Source organism: Drosophila suzukii, chromosome 3 (genome assembly GCF_043229965.1).
Source record: "Drosophila suzukii chromosome 3, CBGP_Dsuzu_IsoJpt1.0, whole genome shotgun sequence".
NCBI classification, from domain to species: domain Eukaryota; kingdom Metazoa; phylum Arthropoda; class Insecta; order Diptera; family Drosophilidae; genus Drosophila; species Drosophila suzukii.
The window spans coordinates 92285278-92305638 of NC_092082.1; the positions used below are offsets into that span (position 1 = coordinate 92285278).

General features: G+C 40.7%; 3 protein-coding genes across 3 annotated transcripts; 1 reads left to right on the forward strand and 2 right to left on the reverse strand.

Moving 5' to 3' along the window:
* Positions 1–31: 31 nt before the first annotated feature.
* On the reverse strand, positions 32–17712 carry qless (decaprenyl diphosphate synthase subunit 1 qless). Its single transcript, XM_036819556.3, has 8 exons — positions 16817–17712; positions 7034–7210; positions 6606–6745; positions 6020–6161; positions 5383–5472; positions 2383–2514; positions 2024–2218; positions 32–1467 (listed from the first exon to the last, which is right to left on the reverse strand). The coding sequence occupies exons 1-8, from the start codon at positions 17024–17026 to the stop codon at positions 1246–1248; spliced, it is 1308 nt and encodes a 435-aa protein (XP_036675451.3). The 5' UTR covers positions 17027–17712; the 3' UTR covers positions 32–1245.
* Positions 17713–18129: 417 nt separating this feature from the next.
* On the forward strand, positions 18130–18948 carry mRpL32 (mitochondrial ribosomal protein L32). Its single transcript, XM_017075830.4, has 3 exons — positions 18130–18288; positions 18343–18582; positions 18639–18948. Exons 1-3 carry the CDS (start codon positions 18204–18206, stop codon positions 18899–18901), a joined length of 588 nt encoding a protein of 195 aa, XP_016931319.4. The 5' UTR covers positions 18130–18203; the 3' UTR covers positions 18902–18948.
* LOC108010767 (methionyl-tRNA formyltransferase, mitochondrial) lies at positions 18938–20176 on the reverse strand. Its single transcript, XM_017075695.4, has 4 exons — positions 19965–20176; positions 19584–19908; positions 19364–19526; positions 18938–19309 (listed from the first exon to the last, which is right to left on the reverse strand). Exons 1-4 carry the CDS (start codon positions 20138–20140, stop codon positions 18945–18947), a joined length of 1029 nt encoding a protein of 342 aa, XP_016931184.4. The 5' UTR covers positions 20141–20176; the 3' UTR covers positions 18938–18944.
* Between the last annotated feature and the right edge of the window lie 185 nt (positions 20177–20361).

Here is a 20361-nt window from a genome sequence, read left to right on the forward strand (position 1 = left end):
AGAGTATCCATCGTATAGAAATCCACTGTACTGTTTTACAAAATCGAATTTTTATTCATCTCTTTAAGTATACAAATATCGTAATTACAAGTATCAATATCAACATCATTATCATCGTTTTGTCGTTCGCCCTCTAAAACATGTGGGTAAATCGTCTTTTCAGCACCCATTTTAATTGATCAACTGTCCAGGATTGGCATTTTTGCCCTTTTGGTTTCAGTTTTAGTTCGTTTTCTCTTTTTCTCAGTGTAGAGCTGCAGGCTGTAAAGGAGCCCAATGGTTTTTCTCGTCAAAACTATACACACACAAAAAAAAAACAAATTCCGCTGACTGACTTAATTGAGGTTGTTTATAAATTAAAATATAAACTTAAATTAAATAGAGTTTTTTTAGGCATTCCGAAATGGGGGTTTGCGGTTCGATTTTGTGTTAAATGTCTTATAAATTACTATTGCAATAGAAGCGGAGAAGAAAGTTTTAAAATTAAGACTGGGCAGCATTGTTTCACGTACAATCCTTATTACATTTCTTATAGAACATTATATTATGTGCATTTCATGCGCGAATGGTTCAAAATATTTTAATTAATCCAGCTAAACTACGGGCTCTCCATTTTAAGTTACATATTTGTGCGGTCGGAAGGGATTTCGAAAAAAGAGTGCAGGCAATATGACCATTGAACCATTTAGGCATGAAATGCCCTAAAAAAGTATTTAATATAAAATAAACCATTTATGTTATTTCCTTCTTGCTTCGTGTTATAAATATCGTTTACACACTTGTTTTCTCTTTGTTGCATTTGACTAATAAACATTTTCCCTTTTATAAGTAGTTTTCCTCTCATTTGTTGCTCGGCTTGGCAACCCCTTTCGATTTCTTTTATTTTGAATATTTGTACAATTTTCTCGTTTTTCTTATTGTTGGCCTTCGCTCACATCTCGCTCTCCACGTATATGTATAAATAAAGTTTTCGAAAAACATTGCATATAAAATTTGTTAAAAATTCATTGAACATCTCGTTATTATGTACAGCGAACGATGCCGTTTAGTGTGTGTTGATTAGGTTTGTTTATGCAATTATTTACAGTGTCAACAACAAATGCCTAAAAACTAAATAATAAATCTTGTTACAAATCTAGCCCGCTGGCTGAACAGAACTTAACCGAAACATCAAGTGTGGCCTACATAACACTATATTATTGCATTACGCGTATGTTATTTATGTTAGGGTGCATGGACGCGGCTCTACTTCATGCGGTTGATGACTAAGTCGGCGACCACCTGGAGGCCCTTCTGGTAGGGCGACTCCGTGAGCTCCTGGGCCAGCCGTATCGCCTCGTTGCAGTGCTTCTTGGCCAGGAACCGGGTCTGCTCCAGGCCGTGTGACTTGTGCACCAGCTCGAAGGCCCGCTCCACGTCGCCGGGCTCGCTGAAGCGCCGCATCACCATGGGATTCAGCTCGGGGTACTGGAAAACATGAGGAAAAGGCATTTAAGTTATGCAGCTCTGAAACGCCTTTCGAACGCACTGCACGCGTGCGCAGCCCGCGGAATGCATAGCAAATGGGCATTGGTAATCGCTGGCAATTGAGTTACAGATCCATCTGTGCACCTAGCCAACCACCCACCCACATGACATCATCACACCTGCACCGCCGCCACCATGAATACATCATCATTGCGACGGCGGGAAGCCACTTTGGATGCAAAGCAATCGGTAAACTGGACAAAGAGACATCTCAATCTGGCTTATTGGTGCACACAGAACAAATTTGACAGTTTGGAATATTCATTCAGAAAATAAACTATAAAATAGCGAAATATCAAAAATAATTTAAAATCACCTAAAGAATTTGAATTTTAAACAGTAAATTGATTTTAATAGCATACTTTTAGAAGCATTTTTAATTGACATCAAATCTATAGATTTGTATAATAGGGCGCTACAATTTAGTCTCTGTGCATATAATCTATTGGCAAGCCAATGAGGAAACATCAAATGGATTCCCAGACTCCGCACTCACCTTTTCGCATGCAAAGAGAACGGGGGCGGTGGCCAATCCCAGTTTCAGATCCGCCGCCGTCGGCTTGCCCATCTGCTCGGTGGAGGAGACAAAGTCCAGCATGTCGTCGACCAGCTGAAAGGCCAAGCCAATGTTGCGTCCATACTGGAAGGCCACCTCGGCCACGTTGTCATCGGCCTGGGCAATCACGGCGGTCTGCAGGAGAGCCGGAGAAACAAGTGGGTTCAAGCAGTTGGAATTGCAGGGGGATTGGGAACAATGACGCGAGACTGCGTGCAAACTAATTGCCGAATTAAGCGGCTCAGTCCGCCAAGTAAGTGCCAACTGTTCATGATTGCATGATGGTAATGAATACTCACCGCCTTCAGTGCATTGGCGATCAGCGATGCGGTCTTCCTGTATGTCTTGGTCAGATAATGGGCGAAGCGCTCGTTCTCCGTTTCCCTTGAGCCCAGCTGCATGAACTCGCCTTGGACCAAATCGGTCAAGATCTGCAAGAGATTACGGACAATGCGTCATAAATATGTCACTATAAACGGCTGGGGTTATGGTTATGGCTTCGATTGTTCTGGTTTAGGGTTTCCCACTCGAAGATGAATGGATCGTTACGCAATTTGCAATGTACCCTGTACACTGATAAAAATGGTAGCACGATAAATATTTGACCAGGTTATATTATTGTAGTACCCAATTTGTATTCCCAAAAATACTAAAATATCTATATATGGTGTTGAAACCACTTATAAACATGTTTTAAAGTATGCAACAATATATTTTTATTGCATACTTTTAGACACCTTTATTTAGTATGAGACCCCTTTAGTTTGTTAGATTAAATCGATTTAGTCCCAATATAAAATCAATTTCCTTTCCGTGTATAAAAACATTGATACGCTCGTGTGTAAGTAACTTCCGCTTGGCTGAAAGCTCAAATGCAAATGGCAAATACAATTGTGCCAAATAAATCTGGCAAACAAGATTTCATTCAGATCTCCATAAGAAGTTGAATATTTTGGCTATCGGCGCTTCTGTTTGCCCATCAATTGTTCGGGACCACGCCCTTCGATTCGCCTTCAAATAGGCATTTTCATTGATTCGGCCACAAAAAATCACAGGCACTTGTCAAAATCTTTGGCAAACAATCGTGGGCGCTGAAAAATGGCGGTTTCCAAGGAGCTCAAGGTAATTTGGCCATAGCTGGCCAATAGTTTCTGGCCAAATTCCTCGGACCACTGCTGGACTTTCAATGTTAATTAGCACTGACAAAAAAGCCAGCTACAAGTGCGTGAGCTCTAACAACTTGGCCAACAAGTGCATTTGGAGCCACAAAAATTAACACAATGCCGCCTTTTAAGCAGCTAAATGAGACCAAAAGCTGCAGCCAGCGGAATCGAGTGCATTTTGTGAAAAATATTATGGTTAAGCCTCGAAACCACTTTGCAAGGCACTTGCTTGGATATTTTCTTTTTGAATTGCCTACTTCCGACAAGGGGAATTTGGCGGCTAAAGTGGGTACGTAATCAAGTTATTTTCAGGGTGCGTTTGCCTACAGTGAAAACAATTCCCACACAGAAAGCAATTGCTTCTTAGCCAAATTGTCAATTGACTGATAATGTCTGGGCTTTTCCAAGGGCGTAAAAAGTCTGAACTGTCTGGTTTAGCCCAAAACTCAGAGATAGTCATAAATTTGCTTGACGGAAAGGCAGACGGACAATCTACCCGTTTTATTAATGCCATCCAACGTCTTAGATACCGCTGATTTTATTCAGACCCGTGCGTAGAATACTTAATATGAAAAATGAGACAAATATATGCCGAGGGTTGTAGATTTTTGTAGATGAAAGAAACAGGCAAAAGACGCCTATAAATGAAAGACAAAATGAGTTGGATGAATACAAAGATTCGATTCTGGTTTCTTCTATCCGAAAATTTAAGTAGACATTATAGAAGTACCAACTCAGGTTAAAAACAAATTTAAAAAAATATTGTTCAGATTAATTCTACATTTTTGTTTTAAAGAGTGTGTACGGTTATGCTTGACGAAAGCTCATTTGCTCATAGTTATACTCCACAGCTCAGAGAAATTTAAATAAATAGTGGAGACCAGTTGTAGCTGCTCAACTTAGAACTAGTTTCCAAGACGAATGACCTCACGATCGCGAAGAAAGTTTCATTTTGGCGGGGTCAAAATGTTTGGAATGCAAATGAGCCGAATTATGCGAGTTGCGATAGATACACGGGCATGATATCGCCCAGATTGAGGTAATGAAATAAACAAATAGCTGGGGGATAAGTGTCTAAGCCGCACCTTGGGCCATCTTCTGTCCACAGGCCAATCCTATGGTGTTACGCATGTTTTTTGTATTTCGCGAATTGAGAAAACGCCGAATGTGTAACCCAAAAACGTAGGCAAGTTTACTGTGTTTGCTTTGGCTATTAACTTGGCCCGCCGCTCGATTGTGTAAATATGCAGGGAAGAAGCTGGGGCTTTGAAGAGAGATTGAGATCGAGATTCGGAGCCACCTTTGGGTTTCCAGGGCAACAGATCTAGTTTCACTCTCCACCGAAAGTGAAACTGGCAGGTGTGACTAATTTGAAATTTATAGAAACTACGTGGGGCAGGGCGGAAAAAAGCGGTGAAATATCTCTGCGGAATGTGGCCTCTTCACACCTGGGGGAATCACAAGGACACGGATGCGTATTGTTGGAACATAAAAAGTGAATGCCGCTTTGTAGCAAAGTTTCTCGAACTCTGGCGAAGGGCAAACCTTGGAGAACCCAACTTTCAGGGACGCAGGAAGTTTGCAGGCCGCGTTGATTTGTGCCCCATTAAAATTGGCAACTGGTTTTGGGAACGGGAAGTGGTTTTCCCGCCAAATGGATCGAGCAACTTTCATAATTTTGAGACAAAAGTTCCCTCCTGTTTGTCCAGTATAGTGCTAAATCTGGCAGCCGATCTGATTACGTACTTTCTCAAATACCATTACGTATGGGTTTGTTCTTGTGTACAGCGATAGTTCCTCTGAATCCGGGAATCTTTTTTTTCCTAATCCAAATACTTGGGTGTTATTTGTGTTTGCCTTGCCAATTTACTAGCAGCATAAAATGTGCGAAGTACTTGGTAAGTTCTGTTTGTTTTAGGTGGCGGGTGCAAAAAACTCTAAAGTATCCGAAAGAGTTTAAAGTTATTTTCGTAAGATGATCAATGGGGTTCTAGGTTCATGGTAAATCTTAAAACTTAACCAATATGAGTAACTCCTTAATTTATTTTCTTGACATAGGATAATATTTATGATTATCATATTTCCCTATCTTAAGACCTCTGTTAGTCATATCCTTTAAAAGAAATGTTTTCTTACCTGACTCAGCACGATCGTCACATCATCGCTGCGCAGACGAGCTATCATAATCGAGGCAATCGATAAGATATAATCACCAGCCATTGTGACCTGTAAAAGCGATGAGACATGGTCAGAAACATGGGGCCATAACAAAAGATCGGCCAACACAATCGCTGGAAGACAGTTATGTGTTGCAAGAGTCAACAGCCAGCAGCAAGATGGTGTGAAAACAATATAAAGCTCAACCGACACACGTATGACTAAGATGATCAAAGACAAGAAATTACCGCTTCTTGTGAAGATTGGATTGGATTAATTTATGCATTTTAATTTGAAGACATGTGTCGAAAGGGAAACTGCAGCTTCGAGGTATTTGGGATCTATTATTAAGTCCCACGAAGTGGAATCGCCATCCGATTTTGAGGCCTTTCAAATGATGCAAGATACCCAGATGTTGACAAAGTCAATAAACACTTCAAATCGAAATACGCAACAAATTGATGTCAAAGTCAGACTTTGGGAGCTGAATGATTGCTGTTTTGGTTGCCGAGCGACTCTGGGCGCGTGTTTGGGTTGGTTTGTTTGGCCCGGGCAAACATCGGTGGCACCAATGGTGCTGCATATCACCATATCACACTGGCCAAAGGGGTCTTACCTTTTTATGGTTCCAAAGAGCATTCACGCTGGGCTTGCCGCGTCGGAAGTCCGATTGATCGATGACATCGTCGTGGACCAAACTGGCCGAGTGAACCATCTCCGAAAAGAGGGCGATCTGTCGCTGCTTGTGTACTAATTGGCTGTCAAGGCGATAGGAAAAAATGATTTAGGATTTGGATTAAAACTACACCTACATATTGTGCAATTTACGAGTGTTTTGATTTGGCCGAAATGCGCACATTTCGCAATGGCATGCTAATTATTTACACTCGTCTACCTAGAGGAATAAAATATTTATCAGCCATCTTTGGATATTCCTATCTTCGTTATGTATCAGACTCAAATTATATATTTACCATGTCTCAATTACAAGGTTTTTAAAAAATATTAAATATTTATAGTAGAAACCCCTGATATGGATAATTAATAACAAGCTTAAGCAGATGCAATTAAACTTTATGACTCCTTTTATATTGCTTGTAAAATCTTGTCGTACAAATTAATAAATGGGCCCCATAAAGCATATATGATCATAATTATTTCCTTCTGCACTAATCCTGCCGTTAAATGCCCTATAAACTCACTGTGACTCGTTGTTCAGGTGATAGTTTATCGCCTTGGCCATCAGCATGGTGACCATGGGTCGCAGGGCCTTTCCCTGGCCATCGAAGTAGTAGCTGGCAATGGTGTCCAACTCTGGCTGGGATGTCCCCGACTTCAGCAGCTAAAATATAAAAATACAAACAAGATGATAATTAGTCAAGCCCACTTTCAGTTGGACAATCTAATCAATAACGATCTCCTGAAATCTGAATGGAGTTTATAAATGTTATTAAGTTTTGTGATTTGACATGTTTTATTTAGTTCCAGTTAGGCTTGTTAGGTATAATACTGGATTAATAATAAAAAATATGATGGTACTCCGTATTCAAAATAACAATATATTAGAGTAAAATTTTTTTTTCTTAGCTTAAAAAGTGATTCTTAGTTAAATAGTTCAATTTCTACTTACATATCTCACGTCGTCGTAGAAGTACTTGAGGTCGTCGTCGAGTATGATGTAGGGATCGATCTGGAACTCCCTCACAGGACCAGCTGGCTGTTGTGTGTGAACCGAGCTGTGTTGCCTCACATTTTGCTGGGAGCTCTGTGAGTACTTCAGACTGTGACTGCATTTGTGGGGACTTTGCTGCAGGTTAGATAAAGTCACAAGAACGGTTAGCAATTTCGAGTAAGTGCTGCAATTACTAACAAAGTGTGAATAATGAAGGGGCGAACAAGTCACTTAACAACTTTCAACTGCGGCGAGTGCCACGACTAACAAGTTTCGCCTTGCCCGCCAGCGTATTTTCTGTTTTCAGTTTTGCCGAAAAACTAATAACTGGAAAATTTCAGCAGTTTTGGGCTGTAACCGCCCGCAAATGGCCAACTAATTGAAGTCAATTGTTGACGCCCTCGCGCGACTCTTGACCTTGTCGCCAAAAAGTGTGTGGTTAAAGCAGCAATTTCTTTTGTCATTGAGACAAAAGGCAGCAACACGCGCTGCCGAATTGCCGGGCAAAACGGTTTGCCTACAACAGAAATTGATCCACACAGAAACTAAGGAGATTATATATATATTTTTTAGTTATTATAAATTATTATTATTATTATTTTAAATAACCATAAAAATCTTATCTTCCCTTTTTTCACCTATACTAAACTTTAAAGTCCATCTATCCATCTATTATCTATTTTTTCCGGTGCACTACCTTTGATTTGATTTCCTTTCAAAGGCATTTATAATGCCATTATGCAATGTGTGACTTTGCTTGCTTCTTGTGCAGCCTGTCAACTAGTCATCCAATCAACCAGTCAGCCACTCAGTCTGTCAATAAAAGCCGCACACTTGCTGGCATGGGGCATGATAACATGTAAATTCGATGTTGCCAGCTGTCGGCGAACGGGGCAACCCAACTTTTACACCACCAGTTATTTGGATAGTCGGATGTTTGCCCTGGGTGTGATGGCGGATTACGCGGTGACCCACTTGTAGATATGGGATCCTTACTTGGGCCAATGACCATCACTCACCGCCCTTGGCAAACGATCTTCATCCGCATCATCTGCAGCATCATCACCACCATCATCATCGGGGGAACTACACGTGTGGGCTTTGGGAGCCAAACTGGTTCGGTTTTTCGGTCTTCAGGGGCCCACAGCATCGTAAAATACCCAAACAAATTGTTGACCATTGAAAAGAGCTTGTAATGACCCAGTTTCATATTTAATATGTGTCATAAACATCGGCATGGGCTTAGCATTGCTTTTGGCGAGTAGAAAGCGAACAAAGGTTCGGGGGCTTATTACAAAATCGACGCATCACAATTTACAGCAGCAGCCGGAAGAAATCCAATTAAATTCGAGTCGAGCGCGGTAACTTTCGTTTTCGATATGTGCGCCAAATTAAAATTAGTTGATAATATTTGCAAAGGCCAAAAGATAAAAGTAAGTAAACGAAACAAAACCCGCATTTCCATTTCTTATGTGGAACGTGCAGAAATGCATTTAATTGTGGCTATTTCGAGTTGGCCGCATACGTTGAATGACTTTTAAGCGCTGTTAAATGGTTTTTACGGGTGGTGCCCACGAAAGCCGAACGGATTTTGAGTGTCTTTAAAGCTCTAAACCCGATGAACTGCCTGCTGCCGTTGGCTACTTGGTAGTGTTATGGATCAAATGCGCATTTTTAAGCCAGGTCAATGATCTGCGCTGATTCTGGGTGTCTGCCTAATCTCGATTTTTAGTGAATTTCACTTGCCAAATTTACATTCGAGGTTTGCGATTTTGTTGCGTGCACAAAACCAAAAACAGAGGCTCTCAAAGTAACCACATAGGAAGTAGACTATTTCGTTGCACTTGGCTGCTGAAGACGAACCGAGGACTTTGACTCAGTTTTTACAATGTGGTCTATTTCGTAATCATGGAAGGGAATGTTGAAAGGTCTAGAAAAGTCTATATTGTGCTTTGGAAAAAGATGGAAATTCGATGAAACTTAAATTTCAATGATTTTAAAGGCTTTCAAGTTTCAATTGATATTGCTCAAAATCATATTGAAAAGGGGGAGTTTAATTAATACAAGCATAATTTGTAATCGATTTCGTATCTTTGTTTCATTGCTAAAATATTTGTTTAACCCCAAAGCCAAATGTAAACTGAAACCCCCCTAAGTTGCAAGTTTTTCGAGATGCAGAGTTCGGGTTCCAAGATTATCTCGCATCGGTTGATAAGGTTAAACCGCAATTAGCCTGGCGCAATCCAACACTCCAAGATATCCAGTTTAACCTCCTGTTGGCCCACATGCAATGTGGCCACAAAAGAGGAGCCGCAACAATTGGCCAGGCAACTTTCACATCGATTCAAAAGGAAATAATAATAATGATCTCTTCGGCAACAATGCGGCAAATAATTTACTTTTATTTGCTTAGCTGCCGGCGGCGCCTCTGCCAATTTTCATTTAAATACGCGCGTTTTCGGAGTCATTAACTTAATTGTGGAATAATATAAAAAATGGGCGCAGTGATCAAAGCAATTGCAGCATTTAGCGGAGTGTGCAAAAATCGACAAGTCAAGTGCCAAAAGCGAATCAAATAAAACTGGAATTTTCGCCGCAAGGCGCTCCCACGACATAATCCTCTCTAGATACCATCGAAAGCATCCAATTCAGTCCAAAACCCATCCCACTCGAGGTTGCCAGCTGAAGATGTGGACAATTAACGGCTGAAAGTATTTAACCATTTTCGAGTGCCAGGCAAAACTCGCACTGATTGATGTCTGCTTTGATTGAAGGCCCAACAAAACGGGGATATTGCAACATTTTGCATTGGTTATTGATGGCTTTACGACTCACTTTTGTGAGCCTCCTCATTGTTGTGATTTTTGCTCTTGTTTTTGACCGGAATTCGGTCAGTTTTTTTTGGCAATTTGTATGCCGCTTGGTTGAGGTATCTTTAGCCATTTTTATTCATTATGGCAATATGCGAAACTCGCCAATTGCCTTTGCATGTTGCTATTTTAATGGAGGCCGACTTTGAGTACGAAAACTGTTAGCACCTGCGATTTAAAAACTAAACATGCTAAAAATTATTCAATTAAAGTAATCAAGTTAACAAATTTATGCTTACGCTGACGGCGAAGAGAACAATTCAGGGGCTAACTACTTACATTTATTTATACATTAGTCGGCTGTAAGGACGTAGTTGCTTGAGCACTTAATTTGGTTGCTGACTGTTTTTTAAACAATTATTCAATTGTAAGGACATTTAAGTTTAGAGTTAATGATCTATTCTGAGATAATTAAGCTCAAGTTCTTCCGTTTACAAAATTTGCTGGACTTAATTATTTTTTTTGTAAATGATCTTCAAAGTTAGTTCACTTGACATGTAAGAAAGTTCTGTTTCCTCAATAAGCTAAATTTATAAAATATCAAATATTCGTATTTCTGGGAAACAACTCTTCCGACCTTGCAAAATTGAGCAAAACCCTTCTGCAACAATCGAATCATTTCCCAACAATTTTAATTTCTTGTTTCTGGCTGGCTGAAAAAGAAATACCGCCGCCTTGATCGAACATGACAGGCCTTTGGTAGCGGAAGCGGCCAAAAGCAAGGTATTGGCCAAAAGCGGACACAGAGAGACTTGGCCAAGAAAGTGAGCGACCGAGGGCTGCGAAGACGAGGCTTTGGACTTACTTTCCCTTTTTGTCATCGCTGCTCGTGGTTGTATTGCCATGGCTGACATAACCCAGAGTTTGTGGGCAAGACTAAGAGGGGGTTTGAGAGGGGAAAATAGCGATTGGCTCTGTAATTTCTCCGTTCGATTTTAACCGATGGAGCTTCTTCATTAGCCAAGTTCGCAGGCAAGTGGTTAACATGCGTGTTAACAACCCAGTGCGCACCGCAGGCAGCCAAACTCAAGTGAGTGTGAATGCCAAAGTGGCCGAGTGTTTGCCTCCAAACTGGGCAATTTGTGTTTGACAAAGTGCTCACTGCGGCATTGAGAACTCTTCTGTAAGTTTCTTCTCAAAACGATGCAGCGGCTCGAGTGGATAGCATAATCTATCGGCATTATTTGCTAATGTCTCAATCGCGAATGCCATAATGCGTCACGGTTTCATTGCGATCGCAATAAGGCTCATCAGAAACTATGACAACTGCAATCGATTGACCAATTGGGGTCTGCAAATTACAAACAAAATAACATAAATGGCCACAGAGTAAGTGGGATAATTTGGGAAAAGTATTTGATTATGTAGGTTCAAATACATATTGTAAGATTGTCATGAATATCATTTAGATATCCAATTGTTTTATATGATTTTTAAAAAATGTAAACTTGATATGGAAAAATGCAATAAAAAATGTCTTCCTTTGTTGAACATGAAAATTCAGCAATTAAATATAAATGCTCTTTCAATGTCGATACCCCCATTATTTTATTTCCACCTAATGAGTTGTCATCCCAAAAGTGGACGCTCTGAAAAAGACTTTTCATTTATTAATTGGCATAAACTTGATTTCCGATCCAGTTTAGCTGGGCATTTTCCGCAGTCATATATTAGTAGCAATCGAATCGAGTCACACGGAATTCCCGCGATCACTTTGGATATTGCGCAATGGCGATTTACAATTGAAATTAGTGCGTGCTTGGCCAACGCGGCGGCTGCGTGATATTTGACTATGGAGGCGACTTTAAACGCTGCCGAAGCAATGGCGAATGCGTTTTTAAACGCCCCGACATCCAAGCGATTGTAAAACGCCGAAAAGCGCGAAGCCTGTGAAAATCATTTAATAGCCGAGAAATATTTGCAGCCTTCCATAATTTCTGAAGGTGTCAGTGTGCAGTTGGTAATTATAACAATCTGTCAAAAGGCAAAAACACTAAAATGCAACCAAAAATAAGGTTCGCCGAGGAAAGGCAAAATGTTTTTGCTGACAAATTGGAAACCAGTTAGTCGTGGAAAACCAGAAAATTCAAGTTTATCCTGCATTGGCGGCTTTGGGTGTAAATCAACCCAAAAAATTACATAAAAAGCGCAGACGCAGACAGGGAAAAAACAAAAATTTCCGAAATGCAAACTGCAAATGCGACGCGTGCCGCCAATAAATGCAAATCTAATTTTTCGTTTTAATTTCTGGCCAAGAGGTTTTGAAATAGGCAGCCGTAAAATGTGGAAAACTTTTAACCAAATTCCAATGCTAATTAGGTGACCCCAAAACCCTTGGCCAAATAATAGAGCCCAGTTTGGAAGTCAGAATGCACAGGCAAGCTTTTCCAACAGGTGAGGCAATCAGTGTGGGAATATATGCACACGGCGCCCTAAGATAGTCAAATTTATGATAATTGCTGATAAAAATAAAACATCAATGAGTGTAATCCGAACGCCCAAGAGGCAGCAAAGTCGACCAATGAGCGACATTGATGAAATGCGAGGCTGACAGCTGGTCAGACTGGGGTTTGGTTTGGGCCGGGTTATGCAACTTGGTCAAAACTATGCGAACCAAACTTGCTCCACCGCCCAACACCGCTCCCTTTGCACACTGAAAAAAACAGGCCGATATTTGTTGATATTTGTGATCGAAGGTTCAAGACCCACTGCTATCTTAAAGGTTTTTTTAATTTAATTTTTTAAGATACTTTATAACTTTGTAATGTTGTTTTGATGCTAGAATCAGTTCATATTTAAGTCGAGAGTGAATAGAAACCAGGTTCGAACCCCACTGCTATCCTAGTTTTTTTGAACATTATTATTTTGATCCTATAATCCGTATATTTTCTTATTATATAAATATATTTCTATAAATATTTCTCTCTGTGCTGGCGGCGGCGCTTCTTTTTCGGCTTTCAAATCGAAATCCGAAAATTTGTTGTTAAGGAAAACAACGCCGAAATCATTAACAGTTAACAGTCTTGGCGCGAAAGAGAGGGAAATGCGGCAGAAAGGCCGAAACCACCGAAACCGAAACCAGTTTAGGACAACAGACCAAAACGCATGCGTCTTTCTGGAATTGGGTCAGCAAGTACGGGCCGAAAAATACCAAAGCCAAACCTCGGCGATCAAAGAGACCATTGCAGGTGTATTATGGCTGTAGGACAGGTTGAATGAAAGTCAATCCGCTTAGGCATGCCCACATCCAATTTCCGAAGAGCCAATTAAGCCACCGCAAGTGCACATTAAACATAAATATTATACGGGCTGATAGAGAATATTTTTCGGAGCGGGTTTTCGGGTTCGGGTTTGTGGACTTCTTCTTGGAGGGCCGGCCATTCGGACCTTGGGTCAGTGAAAGTGTTTTTGCAGAAATACAGAAATAAAGATACAGCCACAAAGGCAAAGATTTACGATATGACCATCTCGTTCATGCAGCAGATGTATCTTTAGCAAATCTGCTACTTTTTGTTGGGCTGATGACTTTCTCACAAGGGGTTAACAAAGGGAAATATGACTGACTGAGAAATATCATATCATATCAAAGGAATGCGGGTTCAGAGATTTTAATTGGGAACTACTTGTTGATATATCACCCGAAGAAAACCTAATTTAGGTCTGAACATGTATAAAAATATTTATTTTGAAGAACGTATTCAAGATTTTAGGTAAACAGTTCCCATCCCAAGTTTAAACTTAATACAATTTTACTAAAACACCATAATATCACAGCTAACTTTATCGAGTATTGACTTCGTGCCCAAAATTTCTAAAAGTTTCAATGAAAACAGGTTGAGATTCGGTTTCACTTTCACGAGACCGAACCCGCGCATTCAAATTAGGCACAGGCGTATAAAAGGCGGAGAATCGACAGAAATCAATCCAAAGACCCCGTTAAATCATCTAACTGTCCGCAGACTCTCTAATCTAATTGAAGAATCGCCACCTTGAGCAGGGGAGTATCAACCCATCGAATTCACACGCTGGCGTTAAAACTCTTCTCTTTACTTCACGCATTCGCAATGAAAGTGAAAAGCTTATAAATACTCGAAAACTTTTGGGCGGAAGAGGTGGAAAATAAGAAAATGATTTGAAAACTAATTCGAGACAGAGATAACGAACACTACAAGCTGGCCAATCGGCTTCTTGCCAAATTCGTGTGGCGCATATAGAAAAAGACTTCTTTTTCGGCCGGTTTCTTTTGGCCAAAACAATGGAGAGCTCAACGGCAGCTCTTGGCAAATGAAATGAAGAAGAAAGTCAAAGAAACCGTTAAAAGTGAATTTCTTCTACGACTGCTATTGCCGACTATTATTAGTTGGCGTTTTTTTTTGGTTTTCAGTTTTGGTTTTGGCTGCGACGTGCGCTTTCTATTTGCGTTTTGTTTATTGTTTACCTATGATAGATGAACGTATCAGTTTCCAGGTGCTTTTTGAAGCCGTGTGGATGTGAGCTGGGCATACAACCAATTTGGCGTTGAGTGAATTTTTATTCGGTCCGAATTGAAACAACAAAAAGGTCTTAAACAACTGAAATGCATAAATAACCCGATGACGACAACTGCATACACAATTTGTTCAATCTTTTGCAATAATATATAATGGGAGACTTGTCTACAGTGACAAAATGCATTTATTATGATTTGATTAGATTTGTTTATTATGAAATATATACTTTTAATTTTTAAACGTTTTTGGATGATTCGATGTATTGATCTAAATAAAGGGAATGAAAAAAGGGGTAGCACATGTTGCTTTTCACATTTTTCGGGAGGCAATAGTAAACGTCTAGCATTTCGGATCAAGGTCTTTTTAACGAGTGTCAAAAGTGTGCATTAAAGTGAATTAACGAGCACTTAACCTTTTTATATATAACCCAGAGCTGACCAAACGGCGGCCATATAAATACAAATAAATACATTTAAGCCAAGGCTGACCGCCAAAATAACCAATGCACAAACTGCATTCAGCCTATTGCATTCGCAATGCTAAAGCAATTAAGCCACCTCCGCCCAACTAAATGGGTTGGCTTAAATGGCGTGCCATAAAACAATAAACTAAATAGCAAATGTGAGAAACCGATGCACTAATTGTGCCTATACATTCATACATGCCTCCTTGAGTAGTAAGTTAGTAAGCAATTAAACCGAAGGCGAGTGCTCAACCAGCCAATTCAATTATAAGACAATTGCCCGAAGTTCCTTCTGGGTTTTTCCAGCCGACAACAAAGGCTCTCAGAACATAACCTACAGATCATTTTTCCCCACAAAAATATGGCCTAGCATGGAGAAATAACTCCATAAAAATATAATGAGCTCGGTTATTTACGACCCTTTCGATGCACTTGGTGCGTCATTCATGCGATTTGAATACCAGATGGCAGAAGATTACATGAATTCCAATTGCGTTACTTAGTACAGTAAGCACTGATAATAGTAAAATATGTATTTCAATAAAAAGGGATAAATTTTTTAAGTAGCCTAAGGCACTATTACATATATTTTATTAGCCCAATTCATGAAACCTTTTTGTTGCAAGAAATTTAAACGGATTCAATATTTTACCAATAACAAAAAAGACATTTTTACTCTTTATGTCGTACCTACTGTATTAGAAATAGGCAGTAAAACCAATGAAATAGCAAAATACTGATAGTGTTTCCCGAGCTGATAACAGAACATCAGTCCGCTTGTTTGACAAAATTCAGAACAGACCGAAATCTACTCGAAATATTACGTATACGGCGCAGGTCACAGTTTAAGAGTCCAACTAGAGCACAGTTTTGGGCGCGAAAGTCAACAAGGCGGGCGATAAATATTGATAAATACGAGCAATAAACCAGAGCTCAATATGCAACTAAATTGCATAACTCGGGAAAAAAGGAAAAACAAAAGGAAGAAAAACACTGCAGACTAGCGACTTGTCAACGATATAAAAATAATGAATAATGACAAACTAGAGACAGACCAGAAAGAGACATAATTATCGGGCCAGAAAGAGAGGCAGATGAAAAACTTCACCTTGCAAAAATGCGGGGAAAAACACATGGAAACAGGAGAAAACGGAGAAAAACAGAGGCGTTCGGCCAAATGGTAAAAATAAAAAGCCAAGGCACAATAATAAATAAATGCGCCCGCTTCCGCCAACAACAACACTGCGAGTGCAACTGCAACTGTGGGCGCAACAAGTTGTTTTTCACGCTACTTGCACAAAAGCAATGGCCAACAGCCAGCGACCAATTTCACTTTCATTTTCTTTTTGGCTTTGCAGCGAAGAAAAGAAAAGCGGACTGCAAAAGCCAAAGTCACGCAGACGCATTAGCGGCCAACAGTTTGGTTTTGCAGCTAGCGCAGCCAATGCACTCTGCACCGGAAAAAAGCGAATCGATATCACATCGTAAAATATTTTGCACTCTCCTTGATGCGAAAGTAATAGATTCCAAGATCTTTAACTAAACGGTAATAATCACGAATTTAAACCCCACAAATCCAAATCAATTTGCAAATTTGTTAAGCTTTTGTTACAAAACATTTTCCGTTATGAAGTGTCACAGCTTCGAGTTCAACACCCACTACTACAAAATCAATTTCAAAAGTTTTAAAAGGTTCCAAAAACAAATGTAAAGTATTTAATTAATTTTTTTTATTTAAACCAATTGAAATACTTTAAAAAAAGTTGATGATTTAAAAAAAAACCAAAAACCAGACTTGAATTTAAGAAAAAAGTAATTTGAAAGTGTTTTTTGTGACTTGTTTTGAATCCGATTTAAATATAATCATTATAGATTAACCATTTTTCCCCGTGCAGACTTGTTGCGCCAATGAACTCACCAGCAGATCGGGATAATCCTTGCCCATGCTGAAGCTTAATCCGTGGAAGAGTCGCATGGCCTGCTGTTGAACTTTGGGTGGAGTGAATCCCGTCGATGGGGCTGGGGCCGTAAGACCCGGGCGGGATCCCAGTAGCTGGTACAACAGCTTGTGCGCCTGCTGGCGACGCGAACCGCACACGACGCGACCGGAAGTGCTCAAGCAGGCCATTTTAGTGGTTTTATTGGTCAAGAGATTTGTTTACTTTGATTTATTTGCTTGGGTTTTTCGGGGAAGGATTTATAGCTTCTTGATCGAGACACAGGCACAGAATTCAACAGGTAAACAGCATTATAGTGGGTTTTTGTTTATGGAGGATCGCAGGATTGAAAAAGCGCGCGATTTCGGGTTCTCGGTGTTTCGGGATCTACTGGCGATTTTCGAGGCGGCAGCGAAGCGCGGTTTGCTTGCGTTTGGCTTCAGCAGCTCCAGCGAAGTGTTTTCGCTTTTTGTGGACTTTTGAATCGTTGCGCGTGCGCGCCGTCAGGTGTGGTGGGTATCGGTGGCCGGCCGAGTGTGGTGAAGTTGGGATCGGATTGAACTTGAATTGAATTCAACTTGGATTGAACGGGGGTTGAACCACGCGGTTTTGCAGTCACTAGAGGTCGGGGGCCACAGATGACCCCTGTGTTTACCGTGTGGGTCACACTATATCCGGATCCTGACTCCTCTCACAAAGGTCATTGGGCCTGGCAGCCACTACCGTCCACCCCCCGCCAGTGTCCGCATGTTCCGCAGCTTCTTGGCCACTCAAGGATTTCACTTTAAGCACGTTTTCCTTCCCAGGAAATAGTTTTTATTTAACTCGCACGCAATTTGCACCTTTTCACTACTTTATTTTGACGTAACAGTGCAGAACAGCTGCTGCGAACAGCTGTTTAGGGTTGCAACGTGCGCGGTGGCGCAAGGCAGCCGGCTAAATCGTAACGCTAGAGATGGGCGACGTAAGAGGGGAAGTGGCTGTTACATTTGAAAAGTAAGTTCCTTAAGATAATAAAAGATAGTAATAGTAAACCGAGCTGAAGTCCATGGTGGTCAACTCTATTGACTAGCTCATACGAAAATAATATTTATTTAACAAGTGAGGAAATGTGCTTTAAAAACTATGTCGGATTGATGTCTGACAAGAATATGCACTAGGAATAATTTTAGCAAATTACTTGTCTAAATTGTGATGACAATTTAATTTGTTTAAACTAAGTGCAATTATTGGTTACTTTTAAGTTTTGTCATCGTGCTTTTTTACGTAGTCTTTGCTTAAACTTAAATATATCGATAGAACAGCTGTCTGCTGTTGCGCATCTCCAATCACGTTTACGTAAATCCAAAAATATTAGGAAGGTACAAAATGTCTAGGAACTTGTTTTTATCAATTACAAACTTCATCAGGAACGTGGAACGCCTGTTCCTGCCACATGGAGGACATCCGCCAGGTGGGAAATACTATGCCAAGCTGAGATGACTATAATAACCAACTATTTACACAGCGCTGGCTTTGGCCGGTTTCCAGCATGAGCACAGCCAGAAAACCTCCCAGGAATTCAGTTTGAAGCAGCTCATTGGCGACGGAATGTTGTGGGCCGTTCCGAAACACAGGAGATCTGTGGAGAAACGCTTGAAACGGAAGTTTGGATACCCGGAATACAACTGGAAGCCCTTGAGGGAAAAGAGGAACATCCGGTCGTGTTTGCAGTGCGGTCATGACCACGAAATGGGAGTCCTATGTCGTAAGAATTTTGTAACCTGCGTATCCATAAAATCCTTAACACTTTTCCATTCCCAGCCTTCTGCTACCAAAAGGTCCTGAAGGAAACAGAGCTCATGCAGTCCAAAATCCAGGAGACCCTGGGCTTACAACCAGTGGATAAAGAGGTCATTGTTCTATACGAAGGCGAAAAAGCAGAGCAATCTTCGGATGATCTGAAAAACAAGCGCATCGTGGAGATGAAGAAGCCCCGACCCATGTGGTTCACCAAGAACCTGCTCCAGAAATCCACGCAGCCGCTGTCCGAAACCAAGGAGGTCAAGCCCTCGGATTTGGCCTAGTTACTTTAAGCCTCCTTCGTGCATTAAATCACTAACTTTGTTATCAATTTCTCGCTAGTTTATTGTCGGTGAACTCCAGGGATCTTGCTTGCTTCAGGAACCCGTTGTTAAAGTCCTGGGCACTCATGGGCTTTCTGCCTTCTACTCGTAACTGAAGAACTTCTATTTGACTTCCCTGAGCACATCCTATCAGCAGGGATCTCCTCTTCCTTTGATAGCTAAAAGTACCAGGTTCTTGGACTACCAGTGGCTTTTCTGGCAACCTTAGCTGCAGCAGCTGCACTTGCTTGTCCACAAAACTGGTGGTAAGGTTTTTGTAACCATACAAAGCTCGGTGACGAGTGTATACATCAAGGGCACTGAGCTCTGACCAGATAATCTCAGTGATTTTGTTGGTGATCTTTGGAGCTACGGGAAAACCGGGTTTTAATAGGTTCTAGAGCTGTTATCTATATGTTTTACCATAACTGGCATTTGTATCATCTTGGGGCTTGGCTTCCTTCAGTCTCTCTGATAGATTGTTGACTGTATCCACCAGTAAATCGGCTCCTAACAAGGCCAAAGATGCATGCAGTTCTGGCATGAGTACGTCGGGCTTAATGGCCACTTCTCGCTGAGCTAGAATCTAAAGTATAAATTTTAAGTGGTACTATCTATAAAGAAAAACTAACAACGAACTTACAGCTCCTATATCAAACCGATGTGGTTCGATTTTCATGATGGAAACCCCTGTCCTGGCATCTCCCTTCATGATGGCGTATATGATGGGAGCAGCACCTCGCCATTTGGGCAGCAGGCTAGCATGGACATTGATCATTCCGTTGGGGAATCCATTGATGATACTGGCAGGTATCAGGTGGCCAAAAGAAACTACTACACCCAGATCGTACTTGGAGCATTCAGAGGGTTCGATTGGCCACTTTTGTAGGGGAAGTTTCTCCTTTTCCGCATAGCTCCTCACGCAGTTGGCGGGACTTTTGAAGGACGTAACAACTCCCAGGCGATCCCTAAGGATATAACATACATATTAACCAAAAATTATTTTGTTTTAACTACATTTTACCTGCAATTCTTGTGCAGTGCCTGCAAACTTGGCAAAGAAAAGTTGTCGGTTCCGAAAAACAGAATTTTGGGTGGGTGGTAAGTTGCATTGCACCGCTTTGTAATCAGGCTTACATTCTGCCACACTTTTCTCTTATATTTGTAAAAACTATTAACTAAGCTTTTGCCGCAAAGCATTGGGAAATATGTTGGATAATACGCCGCGTAAACAAGAACAGCTGTTCGCTACGTTACCCGGCCACCACATACGAAAATACTGAAATACAGTAAACACTTTGCGTCGAGAAAACTATCGTTGTTGATAGTATGTTTCATCATGTCCTTTGTTGAATAGAAATTTTTATTGTGGTGAAAACTAAGGCATGTTTTCTAGTTCTTCTTCAGAAAATGAATTTTAT